Source organism: Lithobates pipiens, unplaced genomic scaffold (assembly GCF_037356315.1).
Source record: "Lithobates pipiens isolate NorthernLeopardFrog02 unplaced genomic scaffold, aLitPip1_a1.2 Scaffold_18, whole genome shotgun sequence".
NCBI lineage: Eukaryota > Metazoa > Chordata > Amphibia > Anura > Ranidae > Lithobates > Lithobates pipiens.
Window position 1 is genome coordinate 236,520,305 of NW_027507758.1, and position 19,360 is coordinate 236,539,664.

Consider the following 19,360-nt stretch of genomic DNA (forward strand, 5'->3'; position numbering starts at 1 on the left):
GTGCCGATCTCACAAATGCGCTTCTGGAAGAATGGTTAAACATTTCCATAGACATAATTCTAAACCTTTTGGACAGCCTTCCGAGAATAGATGAAGCTGCTATAACTGCAAAGGGTGGGCCAACTCAATAGTGAACCCTACAGACTAAGACTTGGATGCCATTAAAGTATATGTGCGTGTAAATGCAGGCATCACAATACTTTTGGTAATATAGTGTAACATCTCTCTGTCTTTTCCATTACAGGGGGATGTAGTTTGTAGTCCACAACAATAGCAGGGAACAATGTTAACTGATAACAACCCAAGGGCAGATAGTACAGGAAGTTACTGGCTCACAAGATTTACCTTTTTTTTTACACTTGTCAAACAAATATAATAAAACTCTTTCAATGGTATACTTGACAGACCAGCGAACAAAAGAGAACATTTACTGTTAGCCCTTGTACACACGGTCGGACATTCCAACAACCAAATCCGTCGGATTTTGTCCGAAACTGTTGCATACACACAGTCTGACAAAGTTGTCAGAAAATCCGATCATACTTAACGTGATGACGTTATTTCGTTAGGACGGGACTACGTTCAGGCTAGTAGCCAATAGCTTTGGCCTAGGAATTTGATCTGAGCATGCGTGACACTTTGTCCGATCGGAATTCTCTACACATGATCGGACAAAGTCCAATCGGATTATGTTGGCGGAAAATTTTATAGCCCAGCTGGAAAACTTGGTCCGTTGGATACTCAGACGGAAACAGTCCGATGGAGCCCACACACTGTCGGATTATCCGACAACACGGTCCTATCGGACATTGTCCATCGGAATGTCCGACCGTGTGTACAAGGGCTTAGAGTTTATACACACTTTAAAGAAAAACCTACCACATAAAACACATGTTTACAAATTTACTAGTGCTGTTCCTTGATTGTGGACAACCATATTTGATATATCATGCTGAATATCCCTGAAGAGTTACTGGGGAACCTTTTTCAGCAATGGGAAGGGATTTTCATCCCATAAGCCCACAGGCCTTAAAAGTAGTATCCCAATTGAGTCCCACTGCTATTCTGCTTCACAGTAATTTGAAGCTAAACCTTTGGATTAATTGTTCCCGGGTTGCTATTATGCTTGGTGAAGTGAAAATATTTGCTGGCAAGTAAATAATGTAGTAACTGGCAGAAGACATTTTTCATTATTGAAAGGTTCACTTTATACACATATATATTTTACTTTCTGCAATATGTTGGATTGTCAAAGTGGTTCTTAAGGCAGAACGTTTTTTATTTTTACCTTAATGCATTCTCTGGAATACCCAATACTTCCAGGCTGAGAGGAACAAATTCTGGAATTATGGAATGCAGGTCTCGCTGTTGATGTATTCAAGATACACATGAAGCTGTGGGTTGGGACAGCCCATCAAGCTCTAGTAGGAACATGCCATCAGAAAAGTATTGTATTGTGGACTGGGCAATAGGATGGAAGGTTGTGCTCCCTGTGGAATATAGTGCTATGATTTTATAGGGATGGGATCAAACACATGTGTATAAGCACATGAGGAGCTTAAGGCCAATGGGTGACTTAGTCTTTGCCATAGGACACCTAAAGTGATTTCACTGGTAATTACTTTTCCTTATACACAATACAGTTGTTGTAGTATGTGCAGATGTTTTATTAACTGCTTTCCTCTGAATTTCTGATGTCACTGGAAGTTTGCAGTGGAAATATTTCCTGTTTAAACGGATTACATTTAAAACACTCTTAGGGACAGAAAACATATGTTCTTATCCACATTCTCATACCACATTTCTTTCTAGACAAAAAAAAGTATCTATGAGCAACTAAACAGAGCAGAGGTGCTAAGACGTTACCAGAGTTTATCCTCTGTAACCAACAGACCAAAATAAATATTTTATACAAATGTAAAGTGGTCCTGTCATGCAGCAAAGTTTTCTAATAAACATACATATGAAACTCTTTCCTCATGAATGCTGGAGGGCGATGTCCTCAGATCTTCTAAAGAGCATTCTAGGAAAGTCCATGAAGTTAGCTCATTCCCTGTTATAACAAGGAAGGCCAATACTCATGTTAACATTCATTTAACCTTGTTTTTTTTGTTTTGTTTTTTAACAAACTTTGCAGGAAAACTAAAAATACCCTACTGAAAATGTCTCATCTGGTCTCATCTCTCACCTCTGTGTTCTATAACCATGTGAAAAGAACAGTAGGAGTCCCATCTCACAGTTTCCGGTACAAGGTTTACTTAAAGTATACCCAAAGCCTCTGCTTTCATTTTGAGTAGGGAATGGCAAAATCTCATCAGTCTTTATTGTTAATTGTGACCCACTCCAGAGATTCCCTTTCATTTGCTGGTAGGTCTACATGATAACAAGTTAGGGGAAATCTCTGGAGTCACCCACAGATGGAATTCTATATCTTAGCCAGTTGCCACTAGAATAAGTGTCCCCATTGGAAAATTTCTGCTCCATTTCTATTCTGGTAACAATTCAAAACTTTGGAAGTTTCCTCACTTTTAGTCCCGGTGACAACAACCATCAGAACAAATAGAGAGGGTGAACTTCCACAGTGGAGGAATAAACAAGGGTTCTAATTCTTGTGGGGTTACAGGGTTAAAACCCATGCCTACTCTATCTAATGTATTATAATTTGCAATTATATACGGTATGCACATGCAGGCAAGCATAAATTACATACTAAATGCAGACTCTGCTCTCTACTCTGTCATGCTACACAATGGAGTTTTTTTATGCTCCTTCTCACAACGTAAATCTGCACGTCAGCCAACTCATTCAATATAAAGTATGCGTGGCTGATATTTAATCTCAATTTTTTAAGAGACTAATTGGACTGTGTCACTAAAAGCTCTATTTAGTTGATAACCTACAAATATCTATGTTTAATACAATAAAAATATGTAAGGAGCGAGCATGCATAAATGTGAAAATCATATTGGAAAAAAAATTGAAAATAGAAACCTTCCAATATTTATTCATTATTTTTCTTTGATTCCAAGTAGTCCAAAAGTACAGTGGCTCTCAAAGGTAAACAATCTGCTTCAAAACATTAAAGCAAATTTAAATATACAGAGCTCCATCTCACAGACACTTGAGTGAACCATTTCATTTACTACTACTGCAAACTTCATCTACAGCAGTGGTGATAGTCCAAGAAGACTCCCTTGCACAAAAGTGATGTAACAGAGTAAACTTGTGCAGTACATACACAGGGAGTGAGTAAGGTGGGGACAGGTCCTTGCCATTGTAGGCAGTAGTTAAAAATAATATTGTCTTTTTTGTGGTTACCTCCTTTCAAGATATCACATGCTGTTTGGAGTGTTGTTTATTAATTAAAACAGCCCAGCCTAATTAATTATGGACTCTACGCTGCATGGTTAGTTCAAATGGTAAAAAAAAAAAAAAAAAAATCTAGATGTATGTCAGCATTGCATACAAAGAGAAATACTGTATATTTAAAAAAATACAAATTCTACAGATAATTATACATTAGATGACTTATGAAACTCCCAAATAAAAATAACGATGAAGTTTATCACCATTGTATGATCACACTGCCCTCTACTGGATATTTTGTTTATATAGACACAATGAAAAGATTTAAAGGACAAAGTTAGCATGGGAAAGAAAAATGCACTCAACAACAACGGTTTATTTACACTCATACAATGCTGGACTTTCTCTGTATCGTACAAGTGGGTATTAAAGTATAAAATTACGAATGAGATTGATATGTTGACTCACCCTCAGTGGTGAAGCCTGGACAATATATAATAAAGAGAACAGTAGGAACTATCAAGAGCCAAGACGTATTGCTTGTTGTTGTGAAAAAAGCAATCTATCTGCAGACCAATTTATTGAATGCATGTTTTAATAATTACGGTTCTGTAATAACTCATGGCATCTACAGAACTGATGTTTGTGACTATTGACTACAGAATTGTTCTTTTAGCACAGACAGACACACACCAAAAATGAAACATATCATATTCCTCCTTAAAAATACCAGTTTGCCACAGGCATTAAGGCTGATATCCCCTGAGTTGCTGGACCACAGGCATGCAGTTCACCAACCACTTGAATCCTTGCCTATAATCCCTTGAGCACTGGGCAGGTAAAGAAATATACCTCTTTCCCAAAATAACAACCTGGTCCTGACAGGATTCAGACTGCTCCATGTGCCTTGGAGGAGTTATCTGTGAACTGGTTCACTGTTCAACACAATGTCTACATCGCTAAAATAAAACCAATACAGAAACTAGTTTTCAATATACTACATTTACAATAGTCAGAAACTGTACTATTTTGTTTACAAATGTTTAAAAATGGTAAAACTGTTACTTCTACTAGGAACTTTAGGTTTCTTATCCTCAGCACTGGAGGGAACCAAAACCAGCATTCTCTACAATGAAGTCGATCAGCATTAAGATTTCTCTCATATCTATACCATCAAGGTGCATTACGTATCTTTTAGGGTGACTTCACACCCATGGGATTTAGAACAAATTAACATATTTGCAAAGATTTATCCTTTTTTATTTTTTATATTGCTAGTTCACAAAAATGATGTAGGTTGACAAGTCCCAAAAAAAAGTTTATGTTTGTTTTTTTCATCTGTCAATATGCGTTATAGGGGCTTTGATGGGGATTGCAGTACAAGGTTGGGGCTGACCACTTACAGTGTTCCAGTCAGGGGTAAAACAGCCAGACAGGCTCATGTGTGTTACATTTGGGATGGAAGTAGGGAACCACATACATTCATTTTCAAAATGTAAAACAGATAGAAAAAAAACTGATGGAATAATAACCAGTGGATAAGCCAGATCAGACTGTGTAACAGATCTAGATGATTTGTTATTGTTCTCACATCTCTAATCATTACTTTTATTCCAAGATTAAATTTTTCAGGAAAATTACGGTCTGGTTTCTCCTTGTGAAATGTTGCAAACATGGAACAAGTAATAAGTGTCTAATAAGGTGGGTGATATTCATCATTTAAATGCACATTTATCATCAGCTTTTGATCAACTGTTCAAACCCACAGTAATATAGTAGGTCGCAAGTTCCAAGTTAACGTCGCATTAACATAACATGTTAAGAGACCATTTTAAACCAGATTTGCTTAGTCCATGAAAATATATTTAGACATTGATAAAATAGATAGACAAAGATTCTTATCATTAACTTTTTTTAAGCATATTTCTTTGTTAACAAGGAAATTATAAAGGGGGATATAGTGTGCACTTTCAAGTGGGAAGGAATGAGAATACATTTAGTGGGTGCAGCCTTGCTACAACGATCTGGCTGATTGGACTAAATGCAATGTTAAGATCACCCAAACCAATGCCTAAATTGCCTACCCCAGAGTCTTAAAATACTGCAACATGTAAACATTGTAAACCAGAAGAATTTCAGCAATCAAAATCAGTGTACAAATTTGTGCATTTTTAAAGAAAAAATACCCACGATGCCACAAGAAGATGGTGTGCGTAAGCTTTTGTGACAACTTTGCCCTGCTAACCACTGTTCAAAAAACAAAACACTCAGAAAAATAAATAAGAGAAAAACAATATTTCAAACAAAAAATAGTCTCCATTATTCAAACTTGTATTAGATCTTCGATCTCCATTGTCCCACGTGGAGTATATCTCCTCAATTAAACCCCCTATGGAGAAACTAAACTATTGTAGTGTCTACTTCAGGACTTCTGAAGCATTACCTTTGGCAACTAAAGTGTGGTATTTAAAGATATTCTCATTCTTTGGTTTCCACCTTTTCATTAGATGATTATTTCATTCATTCAACATTATGTTTTTTTCTTCTTTGATTTTGCAGTTTTTCTGGGAAAGAAATGGTCCCTTTTGTTTTCTTTATTCACACCTTCCCCGCACCCCCCTTGAAGCACCTGGCCAAAGCTGAAGCACACATGGTGTCTGCACGCATTTGACTATAGGAATATTTGCCCTTGTGCAATAATCTGTTATTGTTGGGGAACTTTTAACTTAACTCAGAACTTTAAAGTGGAGCTTTTAGTAACTCTACGAGTCCACATGAATAAATTCTTAAAATGTCACAAACACAAATGTCTAGCAAAGTAACTTAATCCTAAACTAAGAAGGTGTCAGCAGTCTGCTTCAAGTAGGATGAAGCATTATTTAGCTTTCCCTCTACCAGTGATCAATCTGCAACATTATTGTAATTTTGTAGCAAGGCAGCAGCCAGAGCTGACCTATGTCAGACATAACACACCCAAGCACTGCACACACACCAGGATTTACATGACATTTATATCTGAGCCAGCATCCCAGTCCTGGAAGTAGATGCTGACCCTCGCTAGTGCATTAACAAAGATGGTTTCACCATTTTTGAGAGCAAAGCAGATGAAGGCATTGTCAGGTGAAGCACTGATCTCTGTGGGAGGTTATAAATACTTGTAGGTGTTAGAATGATACATTAGTTAATATGCATGCACTTAAAATGAAAAGGCAGATCTGATGTTAGCTACTCTTAGAAAAAGAAACACACACAAAAAAAAGGGGGGGGGGGGAGATTGGTGGATCTGAAGTCAGAACGAACTAAGATAGTGGGACAAGACAAGCTGGCGGTGCCGATTTTGTATTATTCTATCTCTGTATTCAAAACTTGGGATGTAACTTTAGCCTATGCTTCATCATGCATTACATTCTTTTATTTACATAAAGGGAATGTTCACCACAAATAGCATTCAACAGTTTCAATACACACAAAAGAGACTCACATTGCAATTGGAAGACCCATCACAAGCTGGATATGATCCATCAGCCCAATCTGCTGAGTCCTGGGACCCTGGTGTCCTATTCTGTGATTCATATTCCTTCAGCTGAAAAGAGGAAGAAAATAACATAGTACTGCATCACAGCAATGGCACAACAGGCAAACTGTTGTTTGGAAGAATCTATCTTCCTTTTCATAGCCAAACATAGCAAGGTTAAGGTGTACTGTTAAGAAGCAGGACACAGCCATGGAAGGAACATATATGTACAAATAGCATTTTAATAGAAAAGGGTATTAAACTTACGTGAGTTTGCCATGCATTTACAAGCAAAATGCCTACAGTCATAGTTATTGTAAGAATATGCAGGAGATCACCTACTGAAAAACAATTTCATAGGCTACTACAGAACAAAAAAACCTATGAGGTGATGGGCGATTCCTATGGTGAGAGTATTAGATGATAAAGACAGCTCAAAGACATATCCTAAAAGTCTGCAAGCCTATATAACTCACGTTTGGAAATCATTTTAAATATCCCATTACTCTGTCTATGGGTACGGTAACTTTAACCACTTGGTACTTTGAAGAGGGATATCTCGGTAACGGCAGCAGCTGCTGCCACAACCGAGATATCCCTCTTTACAGGAGGCTGCCCTGTGTGCGATAATGGTGGTCTCCGGGGCGGGTTCGCCGCAAGATCACCGCTATCGGTGGCGGGAAAGGGGCCACCCCCCTCCCGCCGCTCTCCCGTGCCCTCCGCCGCTTACCGGTATCGGTAGCGGTGGAGGCGAACGGGTCCTTTCATCTGCTGGGTATGGAGACGAGTGAGGCTAAGATGGCCCCCACTCGTCTCTATACCATAGGAGGTCAGAAGCAACGTCAAAACATCACTTCCGCCCATACCTCTTAAAGGTACATTTTTTCAAATTACATTTTATTTATTGCATTTAAGTCCAAATATGAGATCTGAGGACTTTTTGACCCCAAATCTCATATTTAAGAGGACCTGTCATGCTTTTTTCTATTACAAGGGATGTTTACATTCCTTGTAATAGGAATAAAAGTGATCCATTAATTTTTTTTTCTTTTAAAGTGTAAAAATAAATAAAATCAAGTAAAATAAATAAGAAATTATTATATATATTTTTTTAAAACACCCCGTCCCGACAAGCTCGCGCACAGAAGCGAACGCGTATGTGAGTAGCGTCCGCATATGAAAACGGCGGTCAAACCACACGTGAGGTATCGCCGCGATTGGTAGATCAAAAGCAATAATTCTAGCCCTAGACCTCCTCTGTAAAGCAAACATGCAACCTGTAGAATTTTTTAAATGTCGCTTATGGAGATTTTTGAGAGTAAAAGTTTGACGCTATTCCACGAGCGGGCGCAATTTTGAAGCATTACATGTTGGGTATCAATTTACTCGGCGTAACATTATCTTTCACAATATAAAAAAAAAATTGGGCTAATTTTACTGGGGTCTTCTTTTTTTATTCAAAAAAGTACATTTTTTCCAAAAAAGTGCGCTTGTAAGACCTCTGTGCAAATACGGTGTGAAAAAAGTATTACAATGACCGCCATTTTATTCTCTAGGGTGTTAGAAAAAAAAAACTAAATATAATGTTTGGGGGTTCTAAGTAATTTTATAGCAAAAAAAAAGGTTTTAAACTTGTAAACACCAAATCTGAAAAAGAGGCCTGGTCCTTAAGTGGTTAAGGTGGATGTAAACCCACTTTCATCCTTTCTAAACTACTTCTGATCTATAAGGATATACATGCCTCCTCTCTGTCCGTTATGAGACCCGAAAAACCGCAAATTCTGTGGGTGCGTCTGTTGTCCGAAGCTTGGTGGGGGGAGTCGTGATGTCGATAGACTCCCGCCCACCTCTAAACTCCCCGGTCAACATGCATTTTCTCCTCAGGCTCCTGCATGAGATACATAAATCACCTGTCACTCACAGCAAGTCTCCCTCTTGCTGTGAGTGACAGGTGATTTACATATATTTCTCTGTGTGTCTGTTTTTGTCTCATTAAAAAAAGATAAGAGGACTGCTCAGAGCTGGATTAACTCTTTGTGGCAAGACTGGGCACAGATCACATGAAATCCCATACTGTACAAGGTGCAAGTCTTAATTTAAAAAAAAAATGGGTTTACATCCACTTTAAGTCATGTCGCTCTATATTTTAGTTAGCTGGGCTGTGCAGAATAAATACATGGCTTCACTAATCTCTTTTTAACTTAATACAGAGTAGAGAGGAAAGATGGCCAAGAACATTACAACCTTACAATAAAATCAGTGAAAGAACCTACTTACCTAAATAATCTATTCAATGTATATCTTAAATTGTATTGCATCTGTACTTTCTCCCTTTATTTTATAAAGTGCTGCACAAACTGCTGGTGCAATAAAAATGCTGTATAATAACAACCAACCAGAAAGGTCTTCACACTACAGATTATTGGTAAATTCAAAAAAGCATATACAACCATACTGTAATGTGTGCCCAGCTTTAGATTTATAAACATGCACACATATAATGTATGGGCCTGCTTGATTGTTTAAACATTTTTTAAAAGTGAAGATTGTTCAGAAATTGTACAATTCTATATCACAAGAAGGTAAAATATTACCACATAATAATCTTTACACTAAACCAATCATGGTAACAAAATGCAGAAACTGTCTATTGTATATAAAAATATACTGAATTTACAGACATTTCTACAAATTGTACAAATGATGCAAAGGTGAAACACATGAAACATGTGAAACACGTAAAACTGTTTTAAAAGAGAAGTATGTGTATTCAACTACGTAGAAGCAGCATCTGTCCCCCACTGCTTCTGAGCCAGAGAAATCAGTAATCAAAGACAGCTGAAAACTCAGTTCTCAGCATTCAGGGAGCAAAGAGCCAGTGACTGTAGTCACTGGCTCTCTGCTCTGCCCCTCCAGCACTCACTGGAGTGCTGGGCTGTGGAGGGGGTGGCTGGCTTAGTCTCCCAGCGGCTCATGAGGCTGAGTCAGCTGCCCGTCTAGACAACTGGGTGGATCCCGAACATATGGCTATTTCCTGCAGCCAGCCACTTGGAGTAAAACACGACCAGACCGGAGCACCCTGAGAATAGGTAAATATAAGGATCTTTCTTTCTACAGGATCATTAAAATAGAAGTTAGGAGGGGGTGGAGCAGTTTTAAGCATAGACCTAGACTAGAATACCACTTTTAAGGAAAACACTAAGAGAAATATAAAGGCTGCCAATCCTGACCTCTTAATGTTACTAGATGCTTGGCTGTCTCTAGTTACATTACCTAACAGGTCACTGACATGAAACCAGTATGCAGACTAGTAAGTCAGAATGCTTGATTTGCATACATGGACACGGACTATGCATCAAAAAAGAAGGCAATAAAAACAGCATAACAGCCATGAATATATAATTTTTAGATGGAGAGGTCAGCAATGGCAGCATTCTCTCAGTGCAGTCTTCCTTACAGTAATTGTTGGTAAAAAGAAATCACATGTACAGTGGTGAAAATAATTATTTAATCGTGCATGCAAGTTTGCCCACTCAAAGAAATTAAGGGTCTATAATTGTTATCATAGGTGTATTTTAAATGATGGAGATGGAATTCTAACCAAAAATAAGTATACGATCCCCTATCAACCAACAATAATCCTGGCTCCCACAGACTGGCTACAGTATGTGCTCATGTGGTACACTGATTAGTCCAGTCAATTTAAGAAGGTGCTCCTAATAACAACTCATGTGTATAAAAGACCTGTCCACAGAATCTCTTTCTTCCATTCAAACCTCACCATTAGTGGCAAGACGAAAGAGCCATCAAAGGACATCAGGGACAAGAGTGTAGATCTGAATAAGGCTGGAATGGGCTACAAGACCATCAGCAAGAAGCTTGGTGAGGAGATAAATGTTGCAGCGATTATCTGCAAATGGAAGAAATGCAAAAAACCCTCAGTCACCCTCGGTTCGAAGCTCCATGCAAGATTTTGCCTCGTGGGGTAAGGATAATCATGAAAAAAAGTGAGGAATCAGCCCAGAACTTACACAAGAGGAGCTTGTGAATGATCTCAAGGCAGTTGGGACCACAGTCAGCAACCATTGATAACACAATAAGCCACCATGGACTGAAATCCTGCAGGGCTCACAAGGTCCTCCTCCTCAAGAAGGCACATGTACATGCCCGTCTAAAGTTTTCCAGTGAACATCTAAATGATTCAGAGAAGCATTTGGAAAAAGTGCTGATGTCATATAAGACCAAAATTAAGCTCTTTGGCATTAATTCAACTTGCCGTGTTTGGAGGAAGAAACATGCTGACCACGATCTTACAAACAGCATACTTACAGTCAAGCATGGAGGTGGAAACATTATGCTTTGGGGCTGTTTCTCTGCTAAAGATAACGGGTGACTTTGCCACATTGGATGGGGCCATCGCTGCTGTACCAGTTCAGGGATTTTAAATCCCCACAGCTTTCTCTCCTCTTTTCCCGCAGTAACAGGACAGGCTACGCGGCCATGTGATGGCGCCGACCAATTAGAATGCTCCTAAACGTACCTCCTGATGAGGTACAATGTCAGTGTAGGTGATCGCTGTGCTCCAGGTCAGCGGGACTGAGAGGGGGGAGGGGGGGTGAGGAGGGCGTCCTGTGTAAGTTCACCTTACAGATTTTTCTGTAAGGGTGAACTTACCCTTTAAGATCATGGAGTGGCCTAGTCACACCTTAATCCTACAGAAAATGTACGGAGTGAGCTGAAACTTCAAGTTGCCAACAGCCAAGAAACCTTAAGGATTTAGAGAAGATCTGTAAAGAGGAGTGGACCATAATCCCTTCCGAGATGTGTGCAAACCTTGCCTTGTAACCATCTACAAGAAACATCTTACCTCTGTGCTTGCCAACAAGGGTTTCTCCACCAAGTACGAAGTCATGTTTTGCTTGGGGATCAAGTACTTATTTTACTCACTGAACTACAACTCTACTTTATAACATTTGTATCATATGTTTTTTCGAGATTTTTGGTTGATATTCTATCGCTATAATTTAAAACACACTTATGATAAAAATTATAGACCCTTCATTTCTTTGTAAGTGGGCAAACTTACACAATCTGCAGGGGAATAAATCATTATTTTCTCCACTATATACTCAAAGGATCCTAATTACGCCAGCATCCCAGCATTGGATGAAATACAGGCTCTGTTTTTGTATCTTTATTAATCAATCATCCAACCACTAAAGAGTGAAAACCAGTATGACTTTCCTTTTTTTTTTTTTTTTTTAAGAGTAATGATACAGAATATGAGAACATAAATCTAACTTTGGATCTAATTAAAATCCACATACATTTTGAAGTGAATGTCCACCGATTAAAAACAAAATTATTTATTTCTCTATTTTATTAATCATAACATTTGTATTTATAAACACACATATTATATATATATATATATATATATATATATATATATATATATATATATATATTTTTTTTTTTTTATATATTTTATATTTGTAGACTGCATGGCAGTATGATTTTATTTCATTTTTTGCACTCTGGACCACTTTATATAGTATAGTATTCATGTGTAATGTTACATACAGTACAGTAGAAATCAAGATACCGTATATACTCGAGTATAGGCCGACCCGAATATAAGCCGAGGCCCCCAATTTACCCCCAAAAAACTGGAAAACTTATTGACTCGTGTATAAGCCGAGGGTGAGACATGGCTGTCCATCCCTGTGTGTGTGTCCGTCCATCCCTGTGTGTCCATCCATCCCTGTGTGTGTATCCATCCATCCATCCATCCATCCCTGTGTGTGTGTGTGTGTGTGTGTGTGTATTCATCCATCCATCCATCCCTGTGTGTGTGTGTGTGTGTGTGTGTGTGTGTGTATCCATCCATCCATCCATCCATCCCTGTGTGTGTGTGTGTGTGTGTGTGTGTGTGTGTGTGTCCGTGCAGCCGTGTGTGTGTGTGTGTGTGTGTGTGTGTGTGTGTGTGTGTGTGTGTGTGTGTGTGTGTGTGTGTGTGTCCGTGCAGCCTTGTGTGTGTGTCCAGCCTACCTGTGTCCCAAGCCTCCGTCCCGAGCCGCCGTCGTCCCGAGCCTCCTCCGACCCGTGCCGTGCCTCCTCCGTCCCGTGCCTCCTCCGTCCCGTGCCGTGCCTCCTCCTTCCCGTGCCTCCTCCGTCCCGTGCCGTGCCTCCTCCTTCCCGTGCCTCCTCCGTCCCGTGCCGTGCCTCCTCCTTCCCGTGCCTCCTCCGTCCCGTGCCGTGCCGATGGATCGCCGCTCTTCTCGGCGGCCATTCTACAATTCAAAATTCCGCCTCCGCCTGTGATAGGCGGAACACTCAATTTCCCAGCAGCCTGTGTTCCGCCTATCACGGACATCCTCTCATACTCGTCCGTAGTATGAGAATGAGCGGATGTCCGTGATAGGTGGAACACTGACTGCTGGGAAATTCAGTGTTCCGCCTATCACAGGCGGAGGCGGAGAAGGAGGCGCGGCTTTTAAATTTTAATGTCCGCCGTCTGTCTGCTCGATACGCTGATCGAGCAGTCAGACAGCGGTGACTCGAGTATAAGCCGAGGGGGCACTTTCAGCCTCAAAAAAGAGGCTGAAAATCTCGGCTTATACTCGAGTATATACGGTAATTTAAAACAAATACAACATATAAATTGCACATGTGCAATAGTGATTTTTTTGTACATTTCTTTTAAGGACATAGCTCATCCCTTTATGGTTTGATTTTAATGTGTTTTTTTTTTCTTTTAATGAATGGTTGATAACCAGGTGTGTGGCAGACATACTGTAGACCATATGATAAAGAGTGGTTTCCCTGTGACAATTTCTGACATTACTTTCACTTTGCTACAGAACTTCTTGACTAAAGACTAAAGGTGGGTGAGGCTTATCAGGTCAGAGACCTGCTTTCCAATAGCAAAGTGAAAATATTGTCAGATGGGATGCAGAGTAAGCTTTTCTTAATATGAGCTAATTAGCAGGTAGCTTGTCTTCCCAGGTCTTATGAAGCAATTTAAGTTTCCATTGAGTTTAAACACAGGCTCACTTTAAAATCCAATTGCGGTGTGGGCAATAAACCTAAAAAGTGGATCCTGCAAAATAAAAATGCAGGTTGTCCAGACATGTCCTCCATGGACTCACTAATCTGGCAATGCGCTAAGTGCTCCTCTTCTGGGTTAAATGACATCCAGTGTTATTCAACCCACTTCAACAAGCCAGGGTATCAAGGCTCAGCCCCTGCCCAGTACTCACAGCAGTTTGCTGCAGAGAGCAGCGCCAAGTCATTCCAGGGAGTTGCTCTCAGCAGCATTTAGGATCTGCTCAATGCCAGAGGAAGATTAAAAATGACCTGCAATATCATCAGAATGGACTCTGGGCTTTAAAGTAGGAATGGTAAAAGATTTTTATTTAAAATGCCCTATGGGACAGTTTTAATATCTGAATGATTTAGAAGATAATTTTTTAAAGATCACTAAAGGATACTAGAGGAAGATACAAGGATATAGATATATAGATACACACACACATATATATGTGTGTGTGTGTGTGTGTGTGTGTGTGTGTGTGCTGTTTAGCCCCTCCATCACATTTTTGTGAAAAATATAAAATATACAACCGCAGGACAGCTGCATATTTTTCAAGTTCAATAGATTTTTATTAAGAGAGTTTTGCAAAATAAAGGACAGCTGCATTTGTTCTTTATGCTAAATTATATTTGCTGAACACATGGAGACTGAAAAAAAAAAGACATCTGAAAAAGAAAACATTAAAACGCAGCACTATGTGCTTTTCCAAGTCTTTTTTCAAATATTCAAATTTCCAGGCTCCACGTGTGCAACAAATCTGTCTTTATACAGAAAGCATTTGTTCCACGTGTACTCCATCCTTCTCTTGTCTCTCCCAAGAAATTTGACATGTGAGGGAGTGTGCAGTATACAGCCTAGTGTACATACTATTATCCAAGGAAGATATTAGGATCAATTAACCTTCATTAGGAAATAATCATTTTGTAGATGCTTGTATAGCAAGTCTTGCTGGCAAGCAATAGACAGTGACAAATTACCCATATTACACAGCCAGGAGAATAGTTTTGGTTTGCCTATGACTAAAGTATATAGCTCACTCATGAAATAGCTGGATCTTTCAGCTATGGTCATATTCATATATAATCAAAAAAGATCAGATCTATCGGTTTTAGTCATATTCATGTATGGCAAAATACGTCACATAAACATCAGCCAAAGCTTGCACATCATCTAGGAATAGATTTATAAAGCAGCATATGTTAATTTAAAACAAAACATCCACTGGTGGTGAATCAAACACTGCCATAGAAAACACATGCACCGAGAAGATTGATCTAAATGTTTGCTCAATGTCAGATTCACGGACTTATGAAAATATTCCTTAGTGTATGGTGAGTCTCAGAGAGCATGTCTGCAAAAAGAAAAACTTTCAAGAAGCTAACGAGTGCAACATGTTTAAAAAAAAAAAAAAAAGATTTTAAATACATGTAAACTTCTGTTTAAAACTAGATTTCACAGGTACATGTAATAAATATCAAATCTATAGATAGTGAAGAGCATCAACAGGTAACATCTAATGAAATAAACATCTCAACCTACAGAATAAAAACAGGTGAAATATGACCCTTCGGAAAGTGTATTTTGCCCACTAATATGAACTTTTTTTTTTAAAGCAGAAAAGTCAGATAATATATCTTAAAAGTAAACCAAACAGGTTACACTTTATTTTAGTGACATTAGCAAATAATTGGAACCAATGTGAATATCTGATTAACTGAATAGAATCCTACCCTTGCAAGTGCTTCCTCAATGGTGATCATCTTTTCCTTTACCATCATCATCAGCTGAATTCGCTCTTCATCACTCATTGTGATCTCACTAGCCACATAACCAACATCCTCCCCTGTACATAAAAGAAGTAGAGGAAAAAACACATGCAATATGAATTACATTTGTTGTAAAACAAAAAGGCAACATTCTAGTTTGTACTGAAATATGAGTAATGCTACATAAAAATAACAGAACAAAAAAAGAAAATGTTTCCAAAAGAGTAGTTACCGCTCATAGTGACCATCAAATCTAGTAATACAGTAGCACTCTTTAATAGTATAATTGCAACACACTCCTGATATGACCAGTAAATATAGCTTTACATTGTAACAAGTAGCTTTAACTGAATGGCCATTATGTGAAAAAAAAAAAAAGCTACTGGTACGGACAGGATGCAACAGCAATCCAGCTAGGGTGGCCTCTCTTTAAAATATAAAAGCCATTTAAAACTATTGAGCAGCAGCACACATTTTCTGCATTCCTCAATTCATAATGGTGCAGGAAACTGTCAGGAGTGCCATTCGCCACATTAAAGGCTAAGTCCACCTTTACAGAAAAAATATTAAATTCAAATATTATTGCAGGGAAAAAAATGTGCATTTATTATTTTTCCCTGCAGGAATCTGGAAAGTATTGCACACACCTGCAGACATATCCTCCAGCTTTCAGCCTGTACCTCTGTACAGGCTTTCTGTTCTAAAGCCAAAGGACATATCAATGGCCTATGAAAGCACTCATCAGTGCCCCTGCAGCCCATTGAAACTTCAATTCCGTCTTCTGCAGGGGCAGATGGTACTTTTAGTGGGCTCTCTGACCACACAATTGCATCATTCAACCACAAATCCATGTGAATGAATGATGCGGCTGTGTGGGCAGACGGCCTCGTATCGCGATGCTGTTCTTGAAAAGTGACAGTGGGTGCAGGGAGAAGAACCCCCACTCGCTGTCACAGGGAGGGTGGGATCAAGGGGAGATGGGGGCGGGAGCTGGAACATATGACATATGGTCCACCCTAAATATGATCAAAAGGTGAACTTTATCAGGTCTGTCTGCAGCACCCGCATCCATTTCAGAGTGAAACAGAAACTGCCACAAGGTTTAAACTCATTTACCATAGGGAATGTGGCAGTTTTCCCATCTACAAAACTTCAGTAGATCACTGCCATGTGTGACCTGCTGTTTGGGATGTGAACCATTAGCAGACATCACATCCCTCTCTCTGCCTGTGCAGGGATTATACTACATGAGCAGAACCTGCAGGGTTAACAACCCTCCTCTTCTCTCCAGCTCTAAGCTGAGTGGAGGGTGGGACAGGCAGAGATCAGAGCATACAGCTGCAGCTTTCCTGTTCTCTGCACTGTGTCTCTGATGGACATGGCATAACAGAGAACTGATTACTCCTAATTAACAAGAGAGTGGCACCCCTTTTGTTAAATAGGAGCAGAATCTGCTCCAGTTTTTATGTTTAGAAGAGTGGTGCAAGCATTATGTTAATTCCCCATAGTGACTTTACTGTGGTGTTTTTAAACAACATACCATCAAATGCAACCCAATTTCTTGTTTCATTTTTCAAAACAATAACAGGTGAAATTATCAATGTGCTTCCAGGTTGCTAGTTTTAAAAAAATGCACTTCTACCTAGACAGACTTTATAGTTAATATTGTTGCCATTAAGCTGACTACAGATGAATCAAACCATCCACATTTCAATCCGCGTGTAGATATTCCTGTTCTACAGAAGTTGGTAGATAGATCGACTTCTGTTAAAAGGGAATGTTGGAAAACTTTTGTCAATCAGTGTCTGCAGCCACTGATCAGTATATTCTGACAGCATAGTGCCCGCTTGTGTGAAATGGAAGAATCATTTATTTCACTCAGCCTGCTGAATGAACGAAAAAAACAAAAACAAAAACAAAAAACAAGTCCATAAACATTAGTAAATGTTGAATAGTGCACTGGTGGCCACTATCCCCAGAGTTTGGCCATCTCTGTGTTGAGGGAATGAAAAAAAGAAAAGAAAGGGGGAAATGCCGCCTAAATGAAGTATTAAAATAAGTTGATTTATTTACAAGGGGTTAAAAACACTCACAAAATTTGGAATATAAAAATGCTCATCATATACAGCATCAGCCAGTCCTCTTCGTCCCACAGGTACCGCCAACCAGAATCCCAACAGCTGTGGATGGTGCTGAAGTGCCCAGGAAGCCTAGTTGGAACCAGGAAGTCCACGCCAACCAGTGTGGAATGCACAGGCGGATGTGACATCACCAGAAGTGGAGGAAGGCCGGACGAATGACAGGCTACACGCTCAGAGCCCTTAGCTCCTTCTACAGGCCCCTTGCAAATAAACCAACTTATTTTAATATTGCACTTAGGTGGTGCTTTCCCTTTCTTTCTTTTTATTATGTATTTTTAGTGATTTAAGCTGATGGCCTAGCTGCTGAAAGAGACATTTAAACATTCTAGTGGTGCCAGGAAACAGACGCATATTACTGTATAGGGTGCAATTCGACTGCTAACAGAGGGAAAAAAAGAGAAAAATTCAGCCTGTATTAAAGAAAGTGGAAGTTTTGAAGGAACTTCTCTAGCAAGTCAATAAGACATTATTTCTTTGTGTAGATGCACGGGATTGTACTCGGAGGGCCTTCTGGGACACTGTACAGAATAAAAAGCGGCATTGTTTTATTCTCCCCCATCTGTTATGGCTTTCAGAACTACATCACCAAACTTGTCTAAATTTCAGCATAATCTCACATATCAGAAGTTAGAAAGAGAGCTTCTCTGTCATGATACAACTAGCCTAAAGCAAAGCATTTACCCCATGCATATGCCTTCATGAGAACCATGAATAATTTGCCACCTAGACATGTACTTATGTCTGTATTCTGTAATATTTGCGTCAGCAACAAAGCAAAAGGTACACAGACAATCTAATGGACATCTAGGTCAAGCTTCTTTAGGGGAAGTTTCTACTTGGGTATTTTATTATAGCGTCAAGTAAAAAAAAGTAAATGCGAGTCTGATTTTGCAAAACTGTAAATATCCAAATCTCTCTAAAAATCTGGAGGTTTTCATTTTTTTACTTGCAGCTTTCAGAATTTGCAAAGACCCCCCCCAAAAAAAAAAATATTTTCTGAAAGCACACAAGCAGAATAAAAAAAAGTGCTACTGATTTTTAAGGCCCCGTAATTTTTGCGCAAGTGTTTAAGAACTCACTATTTTCACACAAAAAAACCAACTGAAATCCTTCTTTACACACAAACACAATATAACTTCCGTAATTCCTGCAAAATTCCTACTAAAGCCTTGTTCAATAGGGTGAGCTGAACATATGCCCATGGAGGGCCATGTTTACCTGCACAGGTATTTTGTGCACTCCTGTGCAGGGAGTCCTGTTCATGTTAATTGGGACACAGCAGTTGCAAGGACAGCTCTGACATCCATGCAGGTGTAGGTGCATGGCCCCAAAAAGCAGAAAGTGTGAGTCCAAGGACATGTACCCACACGGATGTCAAGTTGGAAGCAGTGGCCTTACAGCCAAATAGTGTTTTTGGTTTGTGCTGCTCAGATGCAGTGTAGTTCCACTTTAAATTACTTGTCAGTAGTTCCATTTACATTCTGTTAGCTACAGCCGTGATCTCTGAACATACCCCCAAAATATAAAAGTCAATGCT

At 39.2% G+C, this 19,360-nt stretch overlaps 1 protein-coding gene across 7 annotated transcripts in view; it reads right to left on the reverse strand.

Moving 5' to 3' along the window:
- The window catches only part of SASH1 (SAM and SH3 domain containing 1), a 279,554-nt gene that overhangs the window by 100,490 nt on the left and 159,704 nt on the right, over positions 1 to 19,360 (reverse strand). For 4 of the 7 annotated variants that reach the window (XM_077486691.1, XM_077486690.1, XM_077486693.1 and 1 more), the window contains exons 7-8: positions 15,647 to 15,759; positions 6,788 to 6,889 (exon numbers count right to left, since the gene is read on the reverse strand). In XM_077486691.1, the coding sequence (XP_077342817.1) occupies positions 6,788 to 6,889; positions 15,647 to 15,759 (215 nt within the window). The remainder of the gene's footprint in view (positions 1 to 6,787; positions 6,890 to 15,646; positions 15,760 to 19,360) is intronic. The other 3 variants (XM_077486692.1, XM_077486696.1, XM_077486697.1) reach the window with 1 other exon arrangement.